Source organism: Podarcis filfolensis (genome assembly GCF_964270895.1).
Source record: "Podarcis filfolensis genome assembly, chromosome: 8".
NCBI classification, from domain to species: domain Eukaryota; kingdom Metazoa; phylum Chordata; class Lepidosauria; order Squamata; family Lacertidae; genus Podarcis; species Podarcis filfolensis.
In genome coordinates, this window is record NC_139611.1 from 74,845,433 (window position 1) to 74,869,449 (window position 24,017).

General features: G+C 44.9%; 2 protein-coding genes and 1 long non-coding RNA gene across 9 annotated transcripts in view; 2 read left to right on the forward strand and 1 right to left on the reverse strand.

Annotated features, from left to right (window-relative positions):
• LOC310769194 overlaps window positions 1-24,017 on the reverse strand; it is a 122,198-nt gene that overhangs the window by 28,628 nt on the left and 69,553 nt on the right. The gene's annotated exons all lie outside the window — the stretch shown is intronic.
• LOC310769026 (phospholipase A2 inhibitor CNF-like) lies at window positions 1,004-12,886 on the forward strand. 7 transcript variants are annotated; one of them, XM_083628071.1, is made up of 6 exons: window positions 1,004-1,024; window positions 4,003-4,097; window positions 5,372-5,485; window positions 6,161-6,310; window positions 8,185-8,316; window positions 12,540-12,886. In XM_083628071.1, exons 2-6 carry the CDS (start codon window positions 4,055-4,057, stop codon window positions 12,743-12,745), a joined length of 645 nt encoding a protein of 214 aa, XP_083484197.1. In that variant the 5' UTR covers window positions 1,004-1,024; window positions 4,003-4,054; the 3' UTR covers window positions 12,746-12,886. The 7 variants fall into 7 exon arrangements, with proteins under 7 accessions (XP_083484197.1, XP_083484198.1, XP_083484195.1 ...); XM_083628072.1 differs by having other exon boundaries at window positions 1,008-1,024; window positions 4,000-4,097; XM_083628069.1 differs by lacking the exon at window positions 1,004-1,024 and adding an exon at window positions 1,124-1,244.
• LOC310768837 (interferon-inducible GTPase 5-like) lies at window positions 15,805-19,003 on the forward strand. Its single transcript, XM_083627685.1, has 2 exons — window positions 15,805-16,046; window positions 17,189-19,003. Exon 2 carries the CDS (start codon window positions 17,206-17,208, stop codon window positions 18,340-18,342), a length of 1,137 nt encoding a protein of 378 aa, XP_083483811.1. The 5' UTR covers window positions 15,805-16,046; window positions 17,189-17,205; the 3' UTR covers window positions 18,343-19,003.

Below are 24,017 nucleotides of genomic sequence, written 5' to 3' on the forward strand. Positions count from 1 at the left end.
GGATGGTAGAAATAAAAGCCTTTTCTCTGAACTATTCCTTGAGTGTCTGTTGACTCCCACTTCCCTTTCCCAGGCGCAATATTTTTCCCACCCGAGGGCAAAGCCTCATAAGGCTACAGTGGTTTTGTAGTAAGGTTAAAGCTTACTGGAAAATGATATATAATGAATCGAAAGCGATGTTTAAAATAACGTTTGTAAAACAGCCAGAAGCTTTTCTTTTGGGAATTACAGGGACAGAACTACCTAAGGTGTATAGAAACATATTTATGTATGCTACTACAGCGACAAGAATGTTACTCGTCCCAAAATGGAAAGAAGCAGAAGTCCCAGTAAAGGAAGAATGGATCCAAAAACTTATGCAGAATATGCAGAAATGGTGAAACTTACCGGAAGAATAAGAAATCAAGATAACAAACATTTTATAAAAGAATGGGAAGGGCTTATTGAATGTTTACAGATAAATTGTAAACAGGTAAGAACATTAGCAGGATTGTTGCAATAACCTGCAGTTTCATAGAAGTATATATTCAAAGCGGATGAATAAATGAGCAAATTAAGTTAACTTGGATATGCAAAAGATATTAAAAATAAATTTAAGGAGCCGCAGAAAGAGGGGGAAGGAAGTCAAGTTTTGAAATGTTAAAAAGACTGTTAAATTTGTGAAATGTATAAACCTGAAAAGCATAAATAAAATATAAATAATAAATAATAAACTATAGTTCCCAGCGGGGCCAGGTTTAGGTTTGATGAGGCCCTAAACTACTGAAGGTAATGGGGCCATTTATAGGTCCAGCTTTCCTTTGTCAACAACAAATTATCACTGTTTTTTTGTGCTGAATATATGCTACATGGTAATTTATGGACCTAATAGGTATCTAAAGCCATTTGCACATAACAAAATATGCAATTTATCAAAGTAATTTATATAGAAATGAGCAAACCAGTGATATTTTAGGGAGCAGGCTAGCAGGCGGGGCCCATGACTTACATCATAGGAGCCTACACAACACAAAAGACTGTTGCTGTATGTAGGTTTTATTTGTTTTTTTATCTTATATTTTGGAAACGTACATCCAGTTTTTACCCTCCTTTATTTTTTTTGCCCTCCCCAAGAGAGTGGGGCCCTAAGCTATAGCTTGTTTATCTTATACGTAAATCCGGCACTGGTTCCTAGGATCCTTAGGCCGGGGTGGGTGGGGAGCCATGACAGTTCCATAGCGGTTCTGTAGCGCTTTGCATTTACGGTGGGTCCAAAAACGGAGACGCTTGGCGGCTGGGAGTCTGTTTAGAGAGGTTTGTTACGCAAAAAGAAGAGGCCCCTTCCCCAATTTTGTAGGGAGAAGAAGAAGCCGGGGTGGGGAGAGGGCTGGGTGGCGGTGGCAAAGGCTCTTAGCCTGGATAGGACTAGGCCTCAGCCTGCATTCCTGCTCTGATCCGCTTTGAAGGTTTTTATTTTTATTTTTTCCCCCAGGCGGTAGGTATGCACCTTACAAAACAAAACAATTAATGAATCCAAGGCCTGCCAGTTTCCTGATGATGATGATGATGATGATGATGATAATAATAATAATAATAATAATAATAATAATAAATGACTTATTCCCCCACCCACCCAAACGGGGTTAACCAAGCCCCTAAGCTCCCTCGGCCTTGAAATAAGAGATATCTCATCTGACTCCAGCGGGGCAAAGGCCTGCTGTAGGATTGCCTAACAATTTGGAATTTAATGCAGGGTTGCCTAACAATTTGGATTTTAATGGGCTGCGGATTAGCTTGTGTGGGGCTGTGGCTTTACAAGGAAGGATCTGGCCGTATTCTCCTCCCCCCTGCCTTCCGTGTTATGTATCTTGGTGTTTGCCTATAGCCACCAGCTTGGCAGTTTTAAGAGGATAAATATTAATTGGCAGAGGCGAAGGTATCGCTGGTCACTAGGAACGGTGGTTGAGAGGTTCTCTGGGTGGAACAGAAATGGAACAGAAAGTGGCTCATGGATGTTTATATCATATCTATCTATCTATCTATCTATCTATCTATCTATCTATCTATCTATCATCTCCTGGTTGTGTAAATCTGTTGGCATCTGTTTGGGCCACAGTGGATTGTTGTTGGATTGTTGTTGTTGTTATTATTATTATTATTATTATTATTATTATTATTATGTTGTTGTTGTTGTTGTTGTTGTTGTTGTTGTTGTTGTTGTTGTTGTTGTTGTTATTATCAGTGCTTTTTTTCCCTTTAAAAAATGCTTAGGGGTACTCTCATTTTGACTCAAGAAAATCACAATTTTATAGTTCAAATCGGGGGAAAATAAATACAGTACATGAACAAAAGTACAAAGATTTACAAAATGTTTAGGGGTATGCATACCCTTGCGTACCCCCAGAAAAAAGCACTGATTATTATTATTATTATTATTATTATTATTATTATTATTATTAACTGTCCATCCATAGATCTCAGGGTGATTTGCAACAAAAAAAATACAATAAAAACCCCCCAAATGCATAATAAAAGTAAGAACCAAAACAAACCAATAACCCCAGCTACCTCCTTTTTGGCTTACTTTATTTATTTATTTGGAGCATTCGTACCTTGCCCTTATGCCAAAAAGGCTCCCAGAGTGGCTCACGTGCAATCAATTAAAAACAAGACAGACTTTTACAGTCTTAAAAAATGTGTTACATGAGGGAAAAGAGGTAGAGAGGGAAGGGTGTGTGTGTGGAATCAAATGCATGCACCAGTTCTTAAACAGTTGCTCTCATAATAACCAGATGACATAATTGGTTGGGCTAGGTTTGGTCTGATCCTGCCCGTCTCTTGTGGTAAATTTGCAGCTCAGTGGCAAAGCATCTGCTTTGCGTGCAGAGGGTCCCAGGTTCAAATCCAAATTTATTTGCTCCTTCAGTGGGGTAGACAGAGGCCAGTGCCTGATACCCCTCTGCAACAGATGACTGTGAGGGGTGAGTGTCTCCTGCCAAGGAGAATCAAAAGCCTGACTGGGTGCAGTGCCAGCTCCAAATTTTTGTAGGCTCTACTAATCCTCCAACATGGCTGGGGAGTTTCCTGTAATTTGTTTCAGATATTTTGGGAGCATGAGATGAGCATTTGAGAAGCATATTAGGATTCTTTGCACAGCAGAAAGAAGCCTCTTGTTTAGGAGTACAGTAGTACCTTGGTTCTCAAACTTAATCCGTTTCAAAACCAAAGCGTTCCAAAACCAAGGTGTGCTTTCCCATAGAAAGTAATGCAGAACGGATTAATCCATTCCAGACTTTTAAAAGCAACCCCTAGAACAGCAATTTAACATGAATTTTACTATCTAACGAGACCACTGATCCATAAAATGAAAGCAACAATCAGTGTACTGTACTATAAAATAAATAAGACAGTATTGTAGATGATTAAAATTAAATGATAGTCATTGTTTGGATGGGGTGGGGGGCTTTTATCCATTTCCGCAGTCACACAATCAATCAATCAATCAATCAGGAGCTGAACTGGGTTCCACACAGTCACTAAAACAAATTAATTGAAAAAGCCTCAAAAACAAAAACGCAAAATAAATAGCAAAAAAAAAGGGGGGGGGGAGTCCCGAACTTAATCATTTCAGAAGTCAGTTTGACTCCTGAAATGTTCCAAAACCAAGGCGCAGCTTCTGATTGGTGAAGGTGCCCTGGAAACAATAGCCGACAGCTGCATCGGACGTTTGGCTTCCGAAAAACATTCGAAAACCGGAACACTTACTTCCGGGTTTTCGGCATTTGTGTACCAAGGCATTTGAGTACCAAGGTACCACTGTGCAGCTGGACTGTGTCTTCAGGAAGACAGAGAGTTTGCAAAAACCAGACCTCAGCTGCTTGCTCAATTGCCAACATGACTCTTTGGGCAAAGGATAGGTCACCTCTACCTGGAATTCATGTTTTCAGCTTGTGGTAATGAATTTCCTGCTGGGCAACAAGTCTTATATTTTTATTTATCTTGCTGCCGTGAATGTTTTGGCAGATACTTTGAGTCACAACATTTGCTTCATTGAAGGAGCTTTTGAACCATCGCCATGCAGGCTCTTCTAGGAATTTTCTTCTCTCTGCTAACTACAGGTAAGGGGCAGCTGGTATCAGAGTGGGAGATTTATTTCATTAGGAAATCTGTGTTCTTCAGCCTAGAGGCCCTGGACTGCAACTCTCATGATCCCGGGCCATCGACTGCAAAACACTGAATTACATCCAAGCTGGTATGACTCGGTGTCTATTTATTTACATGACTATCCAGTAGGGATGGCTGAATCTGTCAACTTCATTTTTTCTCTCTCAGCTCATCATTTTTCCAATTTAAATTTAGTTCTCCATATTTCTGCATGAGTTTGAGATTATTTTTTTCATCCTCTGGAAAATTAATCGGCATTTTCAAAAAAGCCTAAAAAACAGAAACGCAAAATAAATAGCAAAAAAAAAGCGCCAAACTTAAAAAACTAAAAAAACCCAGGTCCTCCTCCTCCTTTACTGCCACCGCTGGAGCCAATCACCCCATTGCCACTTCCAGAGAGAGATGCAGACAGAAGCTGCAGATCCATTCTAGCCTTTTTATTCTGCCTGTGCCTCTCTCTGTCTGCTTCTCCTGGTCACTGGTTTTTTAAAACATTAGGGGGTGCCTGGGTACACCTGGCAGACACCCAACACATGCTTATGGTAAGATGCAATGTCATGGGCAAGGCTAAAAGTACGGTCCCAATCCTATCTGCTATCTACGAACCTAACTGCTGTATACAAGAGCAATGCATGAGCAGGGTCTGTGTGCGTGCTCTGATTCCACAGAAACACAGGAGGGCAAAAATGTACTTAATGTAAATTTGCTCCTTTATCTGGCATACAGGTTCATTTTAAAAATAAATAAGGAGTATATGAAGCGCACAGAGCCTTGCTTATAGCCACAAGGTTTTGGAGACCCTGTTTTGTTGTGGGTATATTCTGCAATAATGTCATTAATACAATAGCAGTGTATTACTGGTGGATATGCTCTGCTTTAGTTTGTTCTGGAGAGCTTCCCCAATGCTATTGCATTATTGTTGTGTGGAGCAGAAATTTTTTTGGGGGGGGAATACCCTGATTGGAAATGATGCAATGTGACCGCCCAAAAACGTTTGCAGGCTTAAACAGCACTGAAATGTGTATGACTGCCCTAGTATCACTGTTGAGTACAAGTCATCTAGAATATGCAGTAAAAAGGATGCCAGAAAGAGTTCTGAGTGGTTTAAAAATAAATACAAAAACAAAAGTAGAGGGGCAGCCATATCAACCCTCTACTCTGGTTGACAGCTTTGAATTCTACCCACCCTGTATCATTCATGCAATTGTCTTCTCTTCCCTTTCTCCAGGTGCCTCCTTGGACTGTGTAGTTTGCCGTGGACAAACATTCTGCACTGGCAGAAAGGAACCTTGCCCTTCTGCTGATGATGTGTGTTACATTACTTTGGCAGAACGCCCAAAAGGTGGACCGTAGGAGTGAATAGACTGCAGTTTTGTGCAAAACTCATGAATCCACTGGCAACATTGGTCCTTCCCAACCTGGAGGGCTGCTCACATCCTCGAATGAGAGAGAGAATCTCTTGCCTTCTGTGTGCAGGACATTAGCCCTGCTACTGAGCAACTGTCTCATCCTTGTGTGTGAGGTGTGGAGAAAGCAAGTAGGGTCATGGCCTTCAAAGCCATATGTTGGGTTTTACCCTCGTTCTCAGAAAGACAGCCCAATCCTTAGCTCAGGGTGTATTGGCTGGGCCTCTACTGCCCAAGAGGAATAGTGTCTCTTCTCATTATATAACTCATTGTGCCTCCATTTTCCTGTCTATAAATGCGTATTGGGGTGGAGACTCAATATTTCAAGCCTTATTGAATAGCATACTGCATACTAAGGAAGGGTGAGATTCTCACACTTAATCTCCTTTGGGGCTCTGGGATTTACCCCGCCCAATTTTGTTCTTTACCTCAGTCTGGTTTTCACTTTCTGCCCAGTTCTTGCCGCCCTTGAAGTGAAAAAGGTTAGCTTGTGTATGCTTTGTGCATCTTCATCGCCTGTCGTGCATGCCCATTTGACGCATAACCCATGAGGATTCTGCAGGCATCCCCTTACGCCTTCTAAATATACCCTCCTTTCTTGTTTTCTGCAGATAACACCACAGTTACAAAAGTAGTGAAGGGCTGCCTTTCCCCTGACCTCTGCAAAATATGGTTCGAGATCAATCTTGGACAGGATAAACACATCAGGGAAAGCACTGTCTGCTGCTCGAAGGAGAATTGTTCGCCAGATTCCCCTGAATGTAGGTATTATTTTACGGGCAACTCCCAATTTGCACAGGGGTTATGTTCCGAGGCTCCGAGCATTTATGTGAAATCGAGTATATTTGAAACACCATTGGAAAAGCCTCCAAACAACCTTAAAACCTCTGGAAACCCTTTAAAACCAACAGCACTTACCAATGCCAAACTCCACGACATTCACTCCCTCCACACCTCCAACTCTCCACAAGCCTCAATGGTCGGTCAAGGGTTCCTCGGATTGCACTTGCAAAGGCTTGTTGGGTTGCTAGGCTCTGTTTTTGTGCCTTTTGCCCTTCCTGGGCTCTTTTAAGGAGGTTTTTGCCATTTTTAAAGTATGGGTTTGGCACCATGCGTGTTTGTGCAGTTGTGGGCCAACTGGGCACGTTTCAATTGGTCATTTGCCTGTGCTCGGTAGCGGGTGGCAGAGCAGGATGGGGCAGTGCCGCATATACTAGAGGGGTGGGCTGAGCCCACTCCTGGAGGTCTGCCCCCATGCCCCCTCGCAATTTGCAGTTGAGCGAGTGGGCAGGATCAGTTTCCCAGGCATCAGGCTCAGCCTGGAAGCTTCCTTTGCTCCCTGGAAAACTACCCCTGGGGCTTCCCCATTGGATCTCAGTGGACTAGTAGCATATGCAACCTTCTGTTTCCTGCCCTGAGAGAACTTTGCTGTAAACGGATCCTAGGTATGTTTGTTCCTAAAGCAAACCTTTCCGTAGAGCTCAGGTCATTCTTCCGGCATTCTGCCCAGACCAGAAGTCTGACAAGGAGCATAACTGGCAAAAGATGGATGTGTGGAGAACGATGGATGTGTGGAGATCAATGGATGTGCCCTTCAGGCACATGAAGGAATTCAGCAGGGCAGGTGTGGAGATCTCCCTGGTCTTGAATGGGGTAACTGTGCCCCTGAAGGACAAGGTCCACAGCCTGGGAGTCAATTTGGACTCACAGCTGTCCATGGAGGCGCAGGTGAATTCTGTGTCCAGGGCAGCTGTCTCCCAGCTCCATCTGGTACACCGGCTGAGACCCTACCTGCCCGCAGACTGTCTCGCCAGAGTGGTGCATGCTCTAGTTATGTCCTGCTTGGACTACTGCAATGTGCTCTACGTGGGGCTACCTTTGAAGATGACCCGGAAACTACAGTTAATCCAGAATGCGGCAGCTAGACTGGTGACTGGGAGTGGCCGCCGGGACCATATAACACCATTCCTGAAAGACCTACATTGGCTCCCAGTATGTTTCCAAGCACAATTCAAAGTGTTGGTGCTGATCTTTAAAGCTCTAAATGGCCTTGGCCCAGTATACCTGAAGGAGCGTCTCCACCCGCATCGTTCAGCCTGGACACTGAGGTCCAGCTCTGTGGACCTTCTGGCAGTTCCCTCACTGTGAGAAGTGAAGCTACAGGGAACTAGGCAGAGGGCCTTCTTGGTAGTGGCACCTGCCCTGTGGAATGCCCTCCCACCAGATGTCAAGGAAATAAACAACTATCTGCCTTTTAGAAGACATCTGAAGGCAGCTCTCTTTAGGGAACTTTTTAATGTTTGATGTTTTATCGTGTTTTTAATATTCTATTGGGAGTCGCCTGGAGTGGCTGGGGAAACCCAGCCAGATGGGCGGGATATAAATTATTATTATTATTATTATTATTAATATTATTATTAGTCATTTTAGCCCAATACCATGAGGAAAGAAGTAATCACTTTGTACTCTGTCTAGACAGACACAGCATACATCAAAAAGGGTTAGGAAGCTTCTGCATCTGCACTGCTGGGAGCAGGGGATGATAGGTGGGAGGTAAGGACTAGGAATACTTTGTCTAAACTAATCTGCACCACACTGTCTTTCCTTAATTCAATTGATTCCTCTTACGTTTCAGTGCCAAGAATGCCCCCCGATGTCAATGGAAAGTTTTGCCCATCCTGCTATTCTAAAAATGATGTATGCCCTGAGGAATATGTCTATTGTACTGGAGAGAATGCTTTCTGCATAGGTTTTATCACGGTTACAGGTATTGCTAATTGTGATTTCCGATGCTGCAGTCCATTTCAGTTTTTCTTCTTCCTGTGGGATGTGGATTGATTTTCAGTATTGGTGGGAAAGAATTGTAGCTCAGGGCTAGCTTTTCCTGAGATGCAAACAGCATCTTCAGAGAGGTGACTTTTGTGGAGACTGAGGCAGGGAGAGAAAGAGTTAATTTTCCCCCAACCCTGCCCTCTTCATCCCCTTGTCCCCTCAGAATTTCTTGTGGCTGCTATTTACCAAAGAAAAATGTGCACCTTAAATGCATGGATGTAGTTAATGTTGCTTCTAGCATACTTTCCTTGCAAAAAACCCCCAAGCTGAATCATTGGCACCTCCAGTTAAAGGCCATAGATAGAAAAGATCTTCCCCGAGACTCTGGAGGGCCACTGCCAGTCAGAGTAGCGGACAATAATGAGCTAGAATGATTTATCCAGTCATCTTTTGATTGTGTGTTCATGATGATTTGTACTCAGGATGCTATCAGGGTGATGACACACGATTCTCCCTTTCAAGACTGCTGCTGCAAAGGTTCTGGGACAGTCACTGCTTCATTTCGAACCAGTGCATATCCTGCTGAAATCTCATAACTTTTCCTACCACAAATATTTAATTTTGTCCTGCTTTCGTTGGGGGCTAAATCCCCTCCGGACAGGAATAATGTGGTAGCACTGGAAACCCACCACTTCCTATTAGTGTGCCAACAACATGTTGCAAAATACACCCACAATAAACACCAGCTTGGAGGCACCCGCAGCAGGTGCAGAATTGAGCCCCACCCTTCTGCCCATCAACTGATGTCATGAGTGATGTCTTGGCAGGTGGGTGTGGCTTGAGGGAAATGCCCTCATGTGCCTGGGAGGCCAAAATTGGCCAGTGGGGCAGAGGTCCCCCTGCCCCCTCCGGTCTAGTAGCTCAAGGCAGGTAACTTTCGAGTCCAGTCACAGCAACCATTTTGGTTAGAAAGCAGAACAGTTGGTTGGGCTCTTTCAGTCTTGCTCTGTATTGTCAGGGGAACCTGTTCCGATGCAAACAGACTGTACCATGGTAACCATGGCAAGAGCCTAGATGGTCTGACAAATTGGGTATTTCCTTGAAACCTCCTCTTTGCTATCCTTGGGCTATTTGCAGTTGACCTTTTCATCTGATGTTCCCTTTTTTGTATTTTTGTTTGCCAAATACATATTTATTAGTTTTCCAAAATTTCAACAAATCAATGCCAAATTATACCAAATTTAATATAATTTCTCCCCAAAAGTTGACTTCTTGGCTCGGGTGGTGAACCTATTTGGGCTCGTCCGCGAAAACTGATGGATCCTGATAGATTCCGACAAGCCTTGCGGAACCCTGCTCCTCCTGGCGACTCATTAGATGACCTTGTTGAGGACTGGAATAACTGGCTCTTGGCAGCCATTGATGAGATCGCGCCTAAGCGCCCTCTGCAACCCCGTCGAAACCGGGCACCTTGGTTTACTGAGGAGCTCCGGAAAATGAAGCGGGATCTCAGACGGCTAGAGCGAGTATGGCGACGGACTCGTGACGGAGCCTCAAGAACATCTTATAGGACGCTTATGAAAGCCTATGAGATGGCTATGAAAGCTGCTAAGAAATCTTACTTTGCAGCTTCCATTGCATCCGCTAGCTCTCGCCCGGCACAACTTTTTAGAATAATTAGGTCAATAACGTCCTTAGGAGGACAACCAAATTTAAGCACAAATTCGACCCACAGCTGTGAGGCATTCGCGAGCTTTTTTGCGGAGAAAGTCCTGTTGCTCCGCCGTGACCTCCCTGCCAATTTAGATACAGTGACTGAACTGGAGGCCCCTCGACTGACTTCAGGTCCAGTGTTGGACCATTTCAATCGGATACTCCCTACTGATGTGGATAGATTCCTCCAAGTTGGTAGACCCACCACCTGCCTCCTTGATCCGTGCCCGTCTTGGCTGATTAGGGAGTGTCCAGATGTTGTGCAGACCGCCCTGGTTGAAATTATCAATTTGTCCCTTGACACGGGGACATTCCCAGGGGAACTGAAGGAAGCAGTGGTGTGTCCACTCTTAAAGAAAACTTCATTAGATCCCTTAGACCTATCCAATTACTGCCCAGTTTCAAATCTTCCATACCTGGGTAAGGTAATTGAGAGAGCGGTTGCTGAACAGCTTGGTAGGTTTCTGGAGGAAACATCGGCATTAGATCCATTTCAGTCCGGTTTCCGTCCTGGTTTTGGGACGGAGACGGCTCTGGTTGCCCTAACAGATGACCTCCGTAGACAACTGGATCGAGGCGGGTCAGGACTGCTGATCCTTTTAGATTTGTCAGCAGCCTTCGACATGGTCGATCATGATCTTCTGGACCACCGCCTCGCAGACGTGGGGATACAGGGCATAGCCCGTAACTTGCTGTGCTCTTTTATCTCTGGTCGGGGACAGAGGGTGGCACTAGGGAGGGAAATGTCGTCGCGCCACCCCTTGGTGTGTGGAGTGCCGCAGGGCGCAATTCTCTCCCCGATGCTTTTTAACATCTTTATGCGCCCCCTTGCCCAGATTATCCGGAGCTTTGGGCTGGGCTGTCACCAATATGCTGATGACACTCAGCTCTATCTGCTGATGGATGGCCACACCGACTCAGCCCCGAACACACTGACCAGATGCTTGGAAGCTGTGGCTGGATGGTTTCGTGGGAGCCGATTGAAACTAAATCCTTCAAAGACAGAGGTCCTATGGCTAGGTCGGGATGGCATGGGGATGAGGGACCAACTCCCTTCTCTTGCGGGGGCCCAATTAGTGCCATTGCCTTTCGTTAAGAGTTTAGGTGTAATCCTTGATGCCTCCCTTTCCATGGAGGCGCAAGTTACAGCAACAGCCAAGGTGACATTTTTCCACCTTCGCCGCATCAAGCAGTTGATCCCTTACCTTTCCCGCCCCAACCTGGCCACAGTGATCCATGCGACGGTCATCTCCAGGCTTGACTACTGTAATTTGCTCTACGCAGGGCTGCCCTTGAAGCTGTCCCAGAAACTCCAGCGGGTACAGAATGCTGCAGCGAGGCTCCTCACGGGGTCTCTGCCATGGGAGCATATTCACCCAGTGCTTTTCAAGCTGCACTGGCTCCCGGTGGAGTACAGGGTCAGATTTAAGGTGCTGCTTTTGACCTTTAAAGCCCTTCACGGCCTAGGACCCTCGTACCTACGGGACCGCCTCTCCTGGTATGCCCCACGGAGAGCCTCAAGGTCCATAAATAACAACACCCTAGTGGTCCCAAGCCCTAAGGAAGTTAGATTGGCCTCAACCAGAGCCAGGGCCTTTTTAACTCTGGCTCCGGCCTGGTGGAACGCTCTGCCTCATGAGACCAGGGCCCTGCAGGATCTGATTTCTTTCCGCAGGGCCTGTAAGACAGAGTTGTTCCACCTGGCCTTTGGCTTGGAGCCAATTTGATTCCCTCCCTCCCTCTCTTTTTTCTTTTCCTTCTCCTCCTGCGATGAGGCTACATTTTAATATTTTAATGTTCCATTATTTTAATGTTGTATTTTATTTTTGCTTTTAAGTTGTAATCATTCATCTTGTTTTTATTATTGCTTGTAAGCCGCTCTGAGCCCGGCCTTGGCTGGGGAGGGCGGGGTATAAATAAAAAAATATTATTATTATTATTATTATTTGTCCTCAATGTGTCCCTACTTTCTCCCATTGCTGCTTGATATTACATATTTATCTCTGATTCACATTTCATCCCTGGAATTCAATTTATTATTATTGTTAATTACAGTGGTACCTTGGGTTACAAACGCTTCAGGTTACAGACTCCGCTAACCCGGAAGTAGTACCTCGCATTAAGAACTTTGCTTCAGGATGAGAACAGAAATTGCACGGCGGCAGCGGGAGGCCCCATTAGCTAAAGTGGTACCTCAGGCTAAGAACAGTTTCAGGTTAAGAACGGACTTCCGGAACGAATTACCGTAAGTTCTTAACCAGAGGTACCACTGTATAATACTAATTATCAATTCCTGCTCATACATTTACATAACAATATCATAATACCTTAACCTCTTTTGCTCCTTTGTTCTAATTTGGTATATCAGCTTAAGGTCAGCCATGATGGATAAAATATATGTGTCCTACCGTGGATAGGTATTTTTTTAAACTGAGCAGATGGGTTTTTTTGTGTGAGCGCTAGTTCCTGACTCCCCTGACCACTCGCCTTTGATTTCCCTTGCAGACACAAACGTCGTAAATAGCACCATGAAGGGCTGCATTTCTGAATCTGGCTGCCAGACACTACAATCAATGAACAGACCGCTTTCTGCCTTTCCTAATATGAGAAATGTGACCTGTTCCCAGGCCAAGGTCTCTCAAGCCAGCAGGGCTGCTTCCTCATTAGCATATCCCCTCCTGGTTCTCCTGCTGATGAAACTTCTCTTATAATGTCTCTTTTGCAGCATCTCAGCAATGAAGAAATACTCCTCTCTTCCCCCTTTGCCTCTTGTTTTCACTTCGGCCTTTCAAGGGTATTTGCCTTCTTCTCTGTTGTATTGAGTGAAAGTTAATAAAAGTTGAAAAAACTGAGATCCTATCTTTGTCTGCCTAAGAACATAGGACTCTGCCTTCTACGGAGTCAAACAATCTAATTCAGTACTGTTTAATGGGCAATGTCTCTCCAGGTTTCAGAAAGAGTTCTCTGCCAGCCCTATACAGTGGTACCTCGGGTTACAGACGCTTCAGGTTACAGACTCCACTAACCCAGAAATAGTACCTCGGGTTAAGAATTTTGCTTCAGGATGAGAACAGAAATCGTGCGGCAGTGGTGCGGTGGCAGCGGGAGGGAATGAGCTGGGACGCTGGGAATGAGCCCGGTTTGTTCTGCATGGAGCTCTGTTGCTGAGCCACGGTCCTTCCCTGCTGTTTCTGCAGACCTGCCAATCAAAGTGCTCAGAGGTCGAAACTCAAAATTGGGCCAAAGTCAAGTTACCAACATTTTAAGAAGCGTCAAACTGCATGCAGCAAGAATGGGCTAAGATATTAATTGCATTCACAGGTACTGAGCCAACCATCCTGCACTGTGTATCAGACCACTCATGACATTATTTTTGGTTCAAATTACGCCACAACTTCATTGATTAAAGATGTAAGGAGCTTTGACTTAGGCATTGCGTATAACGCATATCAACCAAGCCGCCTGCTGGTTGATTCACCAAGAGGTTGATCTGGTGGTGGAGAGTCCCATGACATATATCAAATAGGTACTACCCCACCCAGATTGCCTTGGGAGGAGTGCTATGGCCCTAGCCCTTGTCTGGGCATCTGTACAGGAGCAGCTCCTTCAGGATTATTGTGATTTATTAATTTTATATAAAGCCCTTCATTTGAAGATCTCGGGGCAGTTAATAAGATTCTCTATGCTTAAAGAAGAGTGCTTCTGTTGTTATTTATCAGTTTGGTTTTTAACCTGCCTTTCCCCCGGAAGGAGCCCAGGCAGGCCATACTACAAGATGGCAAACAGCACAATGCAATTAAAAATATTGTGATTTTTAAAAGCAACTAAAAACACTATTCATTATACAGTATATAGAACATTTTTAAGCTGCTGAACATACCCCCCGGATTTAGAAGGCAGTTGGGCTGGATCCGGCCCCCTGGCCTTAGTTTGCCTATCCATGATTTAAATCAGGGGTCAGCAAACTTTTTCAACAGTTCACTGTCCCTCAGACCTTGTGGGGGGCTGGACTATATATATCTTTTTTTGGGGGGGGGTGAATGAATTCCTATGCCCCACAAATAACCCAGAGATGAACGAATTCCTATGCCCCACAAATAACCCAGAGATGCATTTTAAATAAAAGCACATATTCTACTCATGTAAAAACACTGATTCCTGGACCGTCCGCAGGACGGATTGAGAAGGCAATTGGGCCGGATCTGGCCCCCGGGCCTTAGTTTGCCTACCTGTGATTTAAATGCTTGCCAAAGTATCTTTTTCCTAATGGCTTTCTTTCATTTTCAGTTGATTCTTCCAATCTCTACAAAGCCTGAGATCCAGCAAGTGGAGCCTGAGGCGAAAGGCATACCCTTAAAATTTCTCAGCCCATAAACTTGTTCGGAGTGCCAGAACTGAACTACGGTATTTCTTACACCCGTACCACAGACACACACTTCTGCTCACCCTCACTATTTTTATTCAGCAGCGTGCCACATGCTGCTTTGTTGCTTCCGTTGTAAAAACAATCTGCAGCAGGAAATTCAAACCAACCCAAGATCTACAGTGGTACCTCGGGTTACATACGCTTCAGGTTACATGCGCTTCAGGTTACACACTCCGCTAATCCAGAAATAGTGCTTCAGGTTAAGAACTTTGCTTCAGGATAAGAACAGAAATCGGGCTCTGGCAGCGCGGCAGCAGCAGGAGGTCCCATTAACTAAAGTGGTCTTCAGGTTAAGAACAGTTTCAGGTTAAGAACGGACCTCCGGAACGAATTAAGTACTTAACCTGAGGTATCACTGTACTGGCAGATCCTAGTCTCAGAATCTACAGAATCTCTTACCCACTGGAGTCGGCTGTCCGAGTAGACTAGCCAGGCGCAAAGAAAGTATAAAGGAAAGGGAAAGGCACAGCTTTCACGCACCTTTTAACGGTTGTGCAGAAGAGGAAATCGCAGCAGACAAGCCGAAATTCCCTCTCCTGTGCCCCTATTTAAGGTGCAGGAGCCCTGCGTTGTCTTGCACTAGGCCATAGCGCGTTGCAGAAACCAGTACAGAAATACCTGCCCATCAGAGCCAGCAACTGAGGAGCGGACAAGGAGTTCTCCTCTGTCAGGAAATCAGGCATAGGTGCATTCACAGCAAACATTTAAAGCTGGGAGAACTCAGTCGGCAGAGCATGAGACTCTTCATCTTAGGGAGGTGGGTTCGAGTTCCACGTAGCACAAAAGATTCCTGCCCTGAGGGGGGTTGGACTAGATGACCCTCGGGACCCCTTCCAGCTCTACAATTCTATGATTCTACACTGTATGTAGAATGTGTGTGTGTGACAGAGAGAACCACACTAGTGGCCAACACTGTGGAAACCTTTTGGGAAAAGTGCATTTCCGAGGTTTGATGGCTCATAACACCACTTTCTTTTGGAGTAATACCATAAAGTTACATATCAATGGAAAGATAACTTAATGAAGAATGTAATGCAACAAAGTTTGTTCAGTTATCTGTATTCTATCAAAAGATACAGCCAAATAATCAGAAAAAGGAGTGTTTAGAGAGCCAGTCAGGTGTCATCTGGTTTTGGCAATGATGGCTCATAACACCGCTTTTTTTCCTTTTCTTTTTTTGAGCAATACCATAAAATTATAAATCAACGGAAAGATAATTTAATGAAGAATGTAATGCAATATTTTCTATGAAAGATTATTTATTACAACAGTAGTCATAAAGAAGAAACCTAAAGCACGTAGAAAAAATGAGCTATACTAAAATTCTCACCATGTCAGTTAATACTTAGTTGGGTAACCTTTAAGCCTTCCCCTGGTGTTCGTAAAAATTAGGGCCACGAGGTGGCACCAGGCACAGAGACTTGAGTTTGGGTGTGGGCAGACTGAAGGTTTGTTTCACTTTTACTTCCAAGGGGTCCCGAAGAATTGCAGGCAGGCGTCAGGGTTGTTTTGTGCGGTGCTGCTACGGCACCAAAGCGGAGGCCTACTCTCGAGTAAGACTCCAGCCGCTTTGCAGGGAACTGAAGGTGAGCTCAAAACCCCTTCCAAGCCCTTTAAGCTGTGGCAACAGCCACCCACCCTCCTGGAGCTTGTAGCGGGGCAGGGGAGGGGGAAATAGTGCAAGGGAGAAAGAGTGCGTGCCAAAGTTTGCGGGGTCCCTACTTAGAAACCCCCCCAAAACACGCGCGCGCACCTGCAGCTGGCTTTAGCCTCCCTCCTTGCTAAATCACTCCGGCTGCTGCTGCTGCTTTCGTGATTCTGGCTTCTTCCTCTCCCGTATTTCTGCTTCTTCCAACCATCTGCAAAAGGGGGGAAAGGCCGCAGCTTAGCGGCGAAGCACACGCATTGCACGCAAACCGTATCAGATTTAATCCCCAGCATCCTAGTTATGCCTTCCTTTCTGCAAAGCTGGAGAGCCGCTACCGGTCAGTGCTGACAGCACTAAGCTCGATGGAGCAGTGGTCTGATGCTTGGTGTGGTGCAGTTTCCAGAGTGATTAGGCCAGCATTACTGGCGAGGTTTCCAGAGTCTCACTGAGGACCAAAGGTTGTGGGCTGTTAAAAAGGCGTTGATGCTGGCAGTTCCAAACCTTGCACAAACTGGTATCTTTTTAAACAGACTACAGTGGTACCTCGGGTTAAGTGCTTAATTCGTTCCGGAGGTCTGTACTTAACCTGAAACTGTTCTTAACCTGAAGCACCACTTTAGTTAATGGGGTCTCCTGCTGCTGCCGCACAGCCGGAGCACGATTTCTGTTCTCATCCTGAAGCAAAGTTCTTAACCTGAAGCACTATTTCTGGGTTAGCGGAGTCTGTAACCTGAAGCGTATGTAACCTGAAGCGTATGTAACCCGAGGTACCACTGCATCTTGAAACTGCCCAGTTTTTCCGTCCTGCAGAGAAAATGCTACACTGTTTATTTCAATGACATATCAATATCTGATGCCAGTATTGTATTGTTGGCCTCTGTCTGTCTCAGGAGGTGATGGAGGGCACCTCTGTGGGTGAGGTCAAGCTGTTGGAAGGTTGCAGCTGATTTCTCTTAATGTTTTTGCACTTGTGTGCATTGCTGTTTTAGTGTGGTTGACACCAGGCAGGCATCTCCATGGCACTGTTTTGGCACCTGTGATTCTATGAAAATGAAATGCCTCTCCCTTATGTTCTTTCAGGTGAGACCTCCACAACCATGGCTGAGTTTCTGGAAAACAAAAGAATGGCAGATGTCCTTAACATTTTGCTGGAAACACCAGATAAGATCAAGCTTGATATCGCCATTTCGGGAGTAACGGGTGCTGGGAAATCTGCCCTGGTCAATGCCCTTCGAGGACTTGGCGATCATGAAGTAGGTGCTGCACAAACTGGAGTACGTGAGACCACAATGGAGGTAGTCCCTTACCAGCACCCTAAACTTCCCAGTGTAACAATATGGGATCTCCCAGGAATTGGCACAAATCAATTCACAGCTGATACGTACCTCCAGCAGGTACACTTTGACCGCTATGACTTCTTCATTATTGTCAGCAGCCGCCGTTTAGGTCAGAATGATATTCTCCTGGCAAAAGCAATTAAGCAGCAGGGGAAAAAGTTTTACTTTGTGCGCACCAAGGTCGACTTGGATTTGGAAAGTGCCAGGAGACAACAGGCCCCCTTCTATGATGAGGAGGGTGTCCTGAGCAAAATCCGTGACAACTGTATGCAGAGCCTCAGAGAAGCAAAATTCACCTCTCAGGGGGTTTTCCTCCTTTCCAGATATGACCTCAACAAGTACGATTTCCACCGTTTGGAGGAAACGCTAGAGAAGGACCTCCCTGTCCACAAACAACGGGCTTTTATTTTGGCCCTTCCAAGCATCTCCACGCGTATCCTACAGAAGAAGAAAGAGATTCTGAAGAAACACGCATGGGAGGTCGCCACGGTGTCGTGTGGCGTCACCGCAACCCCAACGCCAGGCATCCCTTTTGCTTGTGACACCTCCCTCCTCTTGCCTTCCATGTTAAACTACTATCAGGAGTTTGGTGTGGATGATGAGTCTCTTGCCAAACTTGCTAGGCTGGTTCAGCAACCTGAGGAGGAACTTAGAGCCCAGATGAAGAAGTCCCCTCCATCTTCAGCATTGCCTTCGCGTGTAGGCGAGTTACTGACCAACGTGGAGGTCGGGTTTTTTCATATTCTGTTCTCACCTCTATTGCTGCTCCTTGGCTCCCCAGCAGCAGGAGGAATTGCTTTTATGTCGACGCTGAGAATGCTGGAAAAATTTGTGGATGATTTGGAGGAAGATGCTGAAAGGGTTCTTAGCAAGGCAGTTGGGAGGAGAAATGTGTAGGCATGGAGGGTTTTCTTTTTTCAACATTCTTCCCTCATTATGTTTTATTGAGTTTCAACGTTTTTAGCACATACAATCAAAATACAGTTTCGTCTCTTCTCTTGTTTTTGTCCACTTGCCACCCCATTTTTCATGGAGTTGTTTTTTCTCCCCTTCTGCTGCATCCTATCTTCTATCAATTAAATCATTATCATGATATTATAATCTAATTTCTTCCATTCCGTTTTCATATAATTACCTTTTAAGGTGTAACAAGCAGTAAATTTCATATCTACTTTCCACTGCTTTCCCCATGCACACATTTCTGTATGATGTCACAGGTCTGTAGTCCATTGTATCATTGTTGATTTAACCATTTCGTCTTCCGTCTCCCATTTTTCAATATTCGTTATTGTTGTTTTCCAACACCTTGGAACTTGATGTCCCATCCAGTACAGCTTTAACAAATTATTAACAAGTAATCAACTCTTATCACTTTGTTCCAGGAAACTCCCCTATGTGATACTAGTCGTTCCCTTACAAGGCTAGCAAATTACAACAAGAAGAAAGATGCAAATATTTGTCTGTTATCCTATCTATAAAATGATGCAAATGTTTCGGGCTGGTCTTTCATTTTCCGGTGTCTTTGTAATGTAATAAAGTTTCACCATTCTCCAGCAAATTTGTCCTTGTGTTGCTCTGGGTTTTGTGTTAATTTCTCTGTGGGGGCTGTTTACCACACGCACTCGTATCAGGATAATACAGGTTCCCTTGCTGTCTTGGAGATAACCATACTTGCTGCTGCCAACAAAAATCCAGTTAAGGGTTTATCCACCAGGTCTTTGCGTGTCAAGGTCCCCAAGCCACCCCCCAAATAAATCACAATTCACACAGAATTTTTGTTTAAGGTTTTTGGCATAATTTTGGCCACAACTTTATTAAAATACAAAATGTGAGTGGTTGCTTAGGCATTGGTCAGGGACAGAACTGACTTCCGCAACCCTGCAAAAGCCAGTAAGGGAAAACATTTGGGGAGAAAATGGAGCTGGGCACCAGACCCTGAACTCTCCCTGCATGCTCCCAGGGACTTGCGCAGCCCAAGCCCCACGCCAGGGATTCGGAGGAAAGCATGGCGAGCCCCTGGATTCCTTTAACGGAATTCCCATGCAGCAGTAGCATTGGAGGGGCAGGCACAGCCAATTCTTTACCCCTCCACCAACCCATTTTTTAACCAATGCCTAACCGCAACCTTACAAGTTGTGACGATTTGCTACGCAGTAGGCAAAAACCAAATGGCACCAGCCAATCAGCCAAATGGACAAAATTCCTACCAGGCCCCTGCCCCAAAAGCAGACGGCCCCATGACAGGCATAGCAAGGTCAAACACAAAAGCCCTAAATTAGGGAGGGTGGGCGGGTGATCCGGTACACGCAGTGAAAGAAGAGGGTGTCCTGCTAGACCCCACCACAACACGTGCTCTCCATGAAGGAGAACACGCTTTGTGGTTATTCATATACAGATTCAGTAAGGCTAGCTCTGGAGTGCTGGTGATATGCTGATGGGTCATTTTATTGATATCACCATCACCTGGTCTCAAAACAGTGTCCCCTTGGGGAATATTCACTAGATGTACCAGTAATGACCCCTGTCTCTGCAGCCAAGCCAGCACAATGGTGAGCAATGTTGTAAATGTTAGGCAAGATGCCTTTTTTGCATCATTTCCAGTTTCATATCTTTAATGCAGTATTTCATATATTTAATGCCATTCCATATCTTTAACAATGGTATTCATGGTCAAATTCAGTTCCTTACTCTGTTTCCCGCATAATGTTTCAATCCCCCAAATTTGTCCAGATCAGTTAGATATTTCCACTTTTAATGCACAAGAGCTTAATGTTTCATCTAGCAGGTGGGGGCAACTGCTGATTTCTTTCTTTATGCTTCGTATTTAGGGTGAATTTGGTCCGAGCAGTAAAGTGGAAATAGATGCTATTTGGTCCGAGCAGTAAAGTGGAAATAGCGCTCTTCTCCCCGCCGCCCGCCTTGAGATCAGGTCCGGGGACAGCGGGAAGACGCGCTGCGCCTCCCCGCTGTCCCCGGAGCTTGCGGGGCTGGCGGCGGAGTCTCCCCTCTCACTCTGCAGGCTTCAGCGAAAGCCTGCATTCGCCCTATAGGACGCACACACATTTCCCCTTCATTTTTGGAGGGGAAAAAGTGCGTCCTATAGAGCGAAAAATATGGTAGTTTTCCAAGTGATTCCTAGGATGCCAGGGTAAAGAGAAAGCTGTGATTCTTCAAAGGCCCCCCTCCAGCGTATCATAATAACTTTATAGCACTTTTTTTTTTAATAAGATGGTGATGGTGTAACTCTATTAACACACACACACACACACACACAATTTCCTGACAGGTATTACCTGATCACTGAGACCAGCCTAGAAATAAGCAGCAGCTGTCAGCTGCATTCGTTTTAAAGGCCTTTGCCAAATGTTAATCTAATGTTTCCAATGAACTTGAGGTTTTGAAACACTTATACAAGAACTGTGTATCTGGAGCTGCCCTCCCCTCCTCACCAGGAAATTGCCACATGTGCTGCTCTGGATCTGATTGAGTATGGGGAGGGCATTTTAGCAAGGCAAGACAGCCAGAACCAGCACCAACCTCAGCTGTAACTTCAATACCTTGAGCTGTCCTTTCCTTCCAGATTGTAAGCCTGAGGTCCTGCTGCTGTACTGATTTTTATAAACTGCTCTTAAGAGCCCACCGCTTTTTGCTAAAGGGTGGAGTAGAGATACCACAAATAATTAAACCCTGCGTAGCTTGTGACGCACAATCCGCAGTCAGTGCAGCCCACCAGTTGGGTTGCACAAGTTAAGTAGCTCCGTTGGTTAGAGCGCGGTGATGATAATGCCAAGGTCACAGGTTTGACCCCCGTACGGGACAGCTGCATGTTTCTGCATTACAGGGGGTTAGGCTAGATGATCCTCAGGGTCCCTTCCAACTCCACCGATTCTGTGATTCCTGCATCCTTGCCAGCTGCCTAGAAAAGCAGTTCCCAGCAGGCAGCAAAACGCAGAGGGTTTGTAGAGAGCCTCTGCTGAGCTGGATTCCAGGGCTGGTGAGCTCATTTCAGTTCATTTTGTTACAAGTTGTCCAGGCTTGGCACTTGCAGCAATGAAATCTCAGCCTCTTATGTCCCCTCTCATAGCAGTTCCTATTACAGTGGTACCTCAGGTTACATACGCTTCAGGTTACAGACTCTGCTCACCCAGAAATAGTGCTTCAGGTTAAGAACTTTGCTTCAGGATGAGAACAGAAATCGGGCTTTGGTGGTGCGGCAGCAGCAGGAGGCCCCATTAGCTAAAGTGGTGCTTCAGGTTAAGAACAGCTTCAGCTTAAGTACGGATCTCCGGAACGAATTAAGTACTTAACCTGAGGTACCACTGTATTAGTATTAGCATTAGTATTAATATTATTCCCACACTTGGAGATGTAAGAGGCCCACTTTGCACTTTACATTTAAAGCAGCATACTACCGTTTTAACCGGTCATGGCTCCCCTCAAATAACGCAGTTTGTTAAGGGTGCCAAGAGCTAGGAGATCCCGATCCCCCTCACAGAGCTACAATTCTCACAGCTCCCTAGGAAGACAGATTGGCTGTTAATCCATTCTGAGAACTGTAACTGTAAAAGCAGAATAAATAATAATAATATTAATAATAATAATAATAATAATAATAATAATAATAATAATAATAATAAATTTTATTTATACCCCGCTCTCCCCAGCCAAGACCGGGCTCAGGGTGACTAACACCAGGTATAAAACAATTGATTAAAATACAACTCAAAAACAAGATTAAAGTACAACATTAAAACGCAGCCTCATTTCAGTAGAAACGGAAATCAAAAACTTTTTGTGGATGAAAACGTCAAATCTTCACTAAGGCCAACTATCCAGACTGGTCCTATGTGGGCCAGAAAAAAAGCCAGTATTTTTGTATGCCACAACTGCTGCTGGTATTTTGTTAGCTAAAAAGTGGAAAACCCAAGAATTACCAACAAGAATGGCAGATGAAGATGATGGAATTTTTGGAGCTAGCCGACCTAACCAGAAGAGTCTGCGACCAGAAGGAGGAGGAGTATCAGGAAGAGTGGAATAAATTTAATGATTATTTAGTTAAATTTGTTAAGTTAAACTAACTGAAAATAGCTTGCAGATACTTAATGGGCTTAGGATTTTATTTATGTTAAGTGATGAATTAATTTGTTTAATTCCATTAAGATCTAAGGATGTTAATGTTTAAGTTAAATTTCATAAAAATTGGGATTTGGAAAACCGTTAAAAGGACATGCAATGAAATTCAACCAAGGGGAAGCGAGGAAGTCACTTAACAAAGTTAATAACTGTAATTTTCAATAAGGCTATAATTTATGTTTGTTTGTCTTGTGTGTTCGTTTATAATATTGTGAAAACTAATAAAATTTTTGAAAAAAAAAGAAAAAAGCCAGGGAAGTCCCCAAATAGGAGTTCCATCACAGAAGGAGAAAGGAAAAAGGAAAGAGGGGGAGGGGATCAAGTTGATTCCAAGCCAAAGGCCAGGCGGAACAACTCTTGTCATACAGGCCCTGCGGAAAGAAATCAGATCCTGCAGGGCCCTGGTCTCATGAGGCAGAGGGTTCCACCAGACCAGAATAGTGGTCTCCTAACAACTCTCAGCACTACAAGAATCCCCAGTATTCTTTGGGGGAAGCCATGACAGTTTAAAGTGGTACCATGGAGCCAGTGTAGTGGTTAGCATGTGGGACTAGGTTGTGGGATACCAGGGTTCAAATCCCCCACTTGGCCACAAAGCTCACTTGGATGGCTTTAGGCCAACCACTGCCTCTCAGGCTAACCTACCTCACAGGGTTGTTGTGGGGATTAAATGAGGAGGGGGAGAACCACATCTGCCATCTTGAGCTCCTTGGAGAAAAAAGGTGGTCTATAAATGAAATAGATGGATGGATAGAGCATATAGTGCAAATTAGGTAACACATAGGGTCAAGGGTCATGATGGGGCCTGTTGTGATAAGATTGGTACTGTCACTTGAATGTGAAAAGAACCTTAGAGGCTCTCTTCCGCTCATGCACTTCTTGCACCTCCATGTCTTTTTAGTATTATTATTTATTAAATTTGTATGCTACCCTTCATCTGAAAATCCTAGGGCGGTTTGCAACAGACACCCGGTGGAATCACCCTAGGCCCATTTCCCTTCCTCCATATAGGCCCCAGTTGGTGGAGCTTCAAGGATGCCTTTTATGGGCCTGTACCAGGGCCGGCCCACCCATGAGGCAACGTGTGGCTCCCCTCTTGTTCTTGATCTTCACCAGCTCCTCCTTCTCCGCAGGGCGGCATTTTTGTAGTTCGCCTCAGGAGCCAAAATGCCTTGGGCTGGCCCTGGTCAGGACAGTGCCTATGAAGTTCAGGCCCATCTCCCAGAATCCTTTGGGGGAAGAAGCCATAACTGTTTAAACCGGTATTCTAGATCTCTAAATGCAGGGCGTTGACGTGGCCTCAGGGGCTGCCTGCCACAGATAATTCATTCGTTCATTCTTCTTATTAATTTCATAAAAGCATATACTGCTCGGTTGTAAAAGATCTCAAAGTGGTTTGCGAAAAGAAGGCCCTCTCCCATGTGGCCGCTGCCGTCACT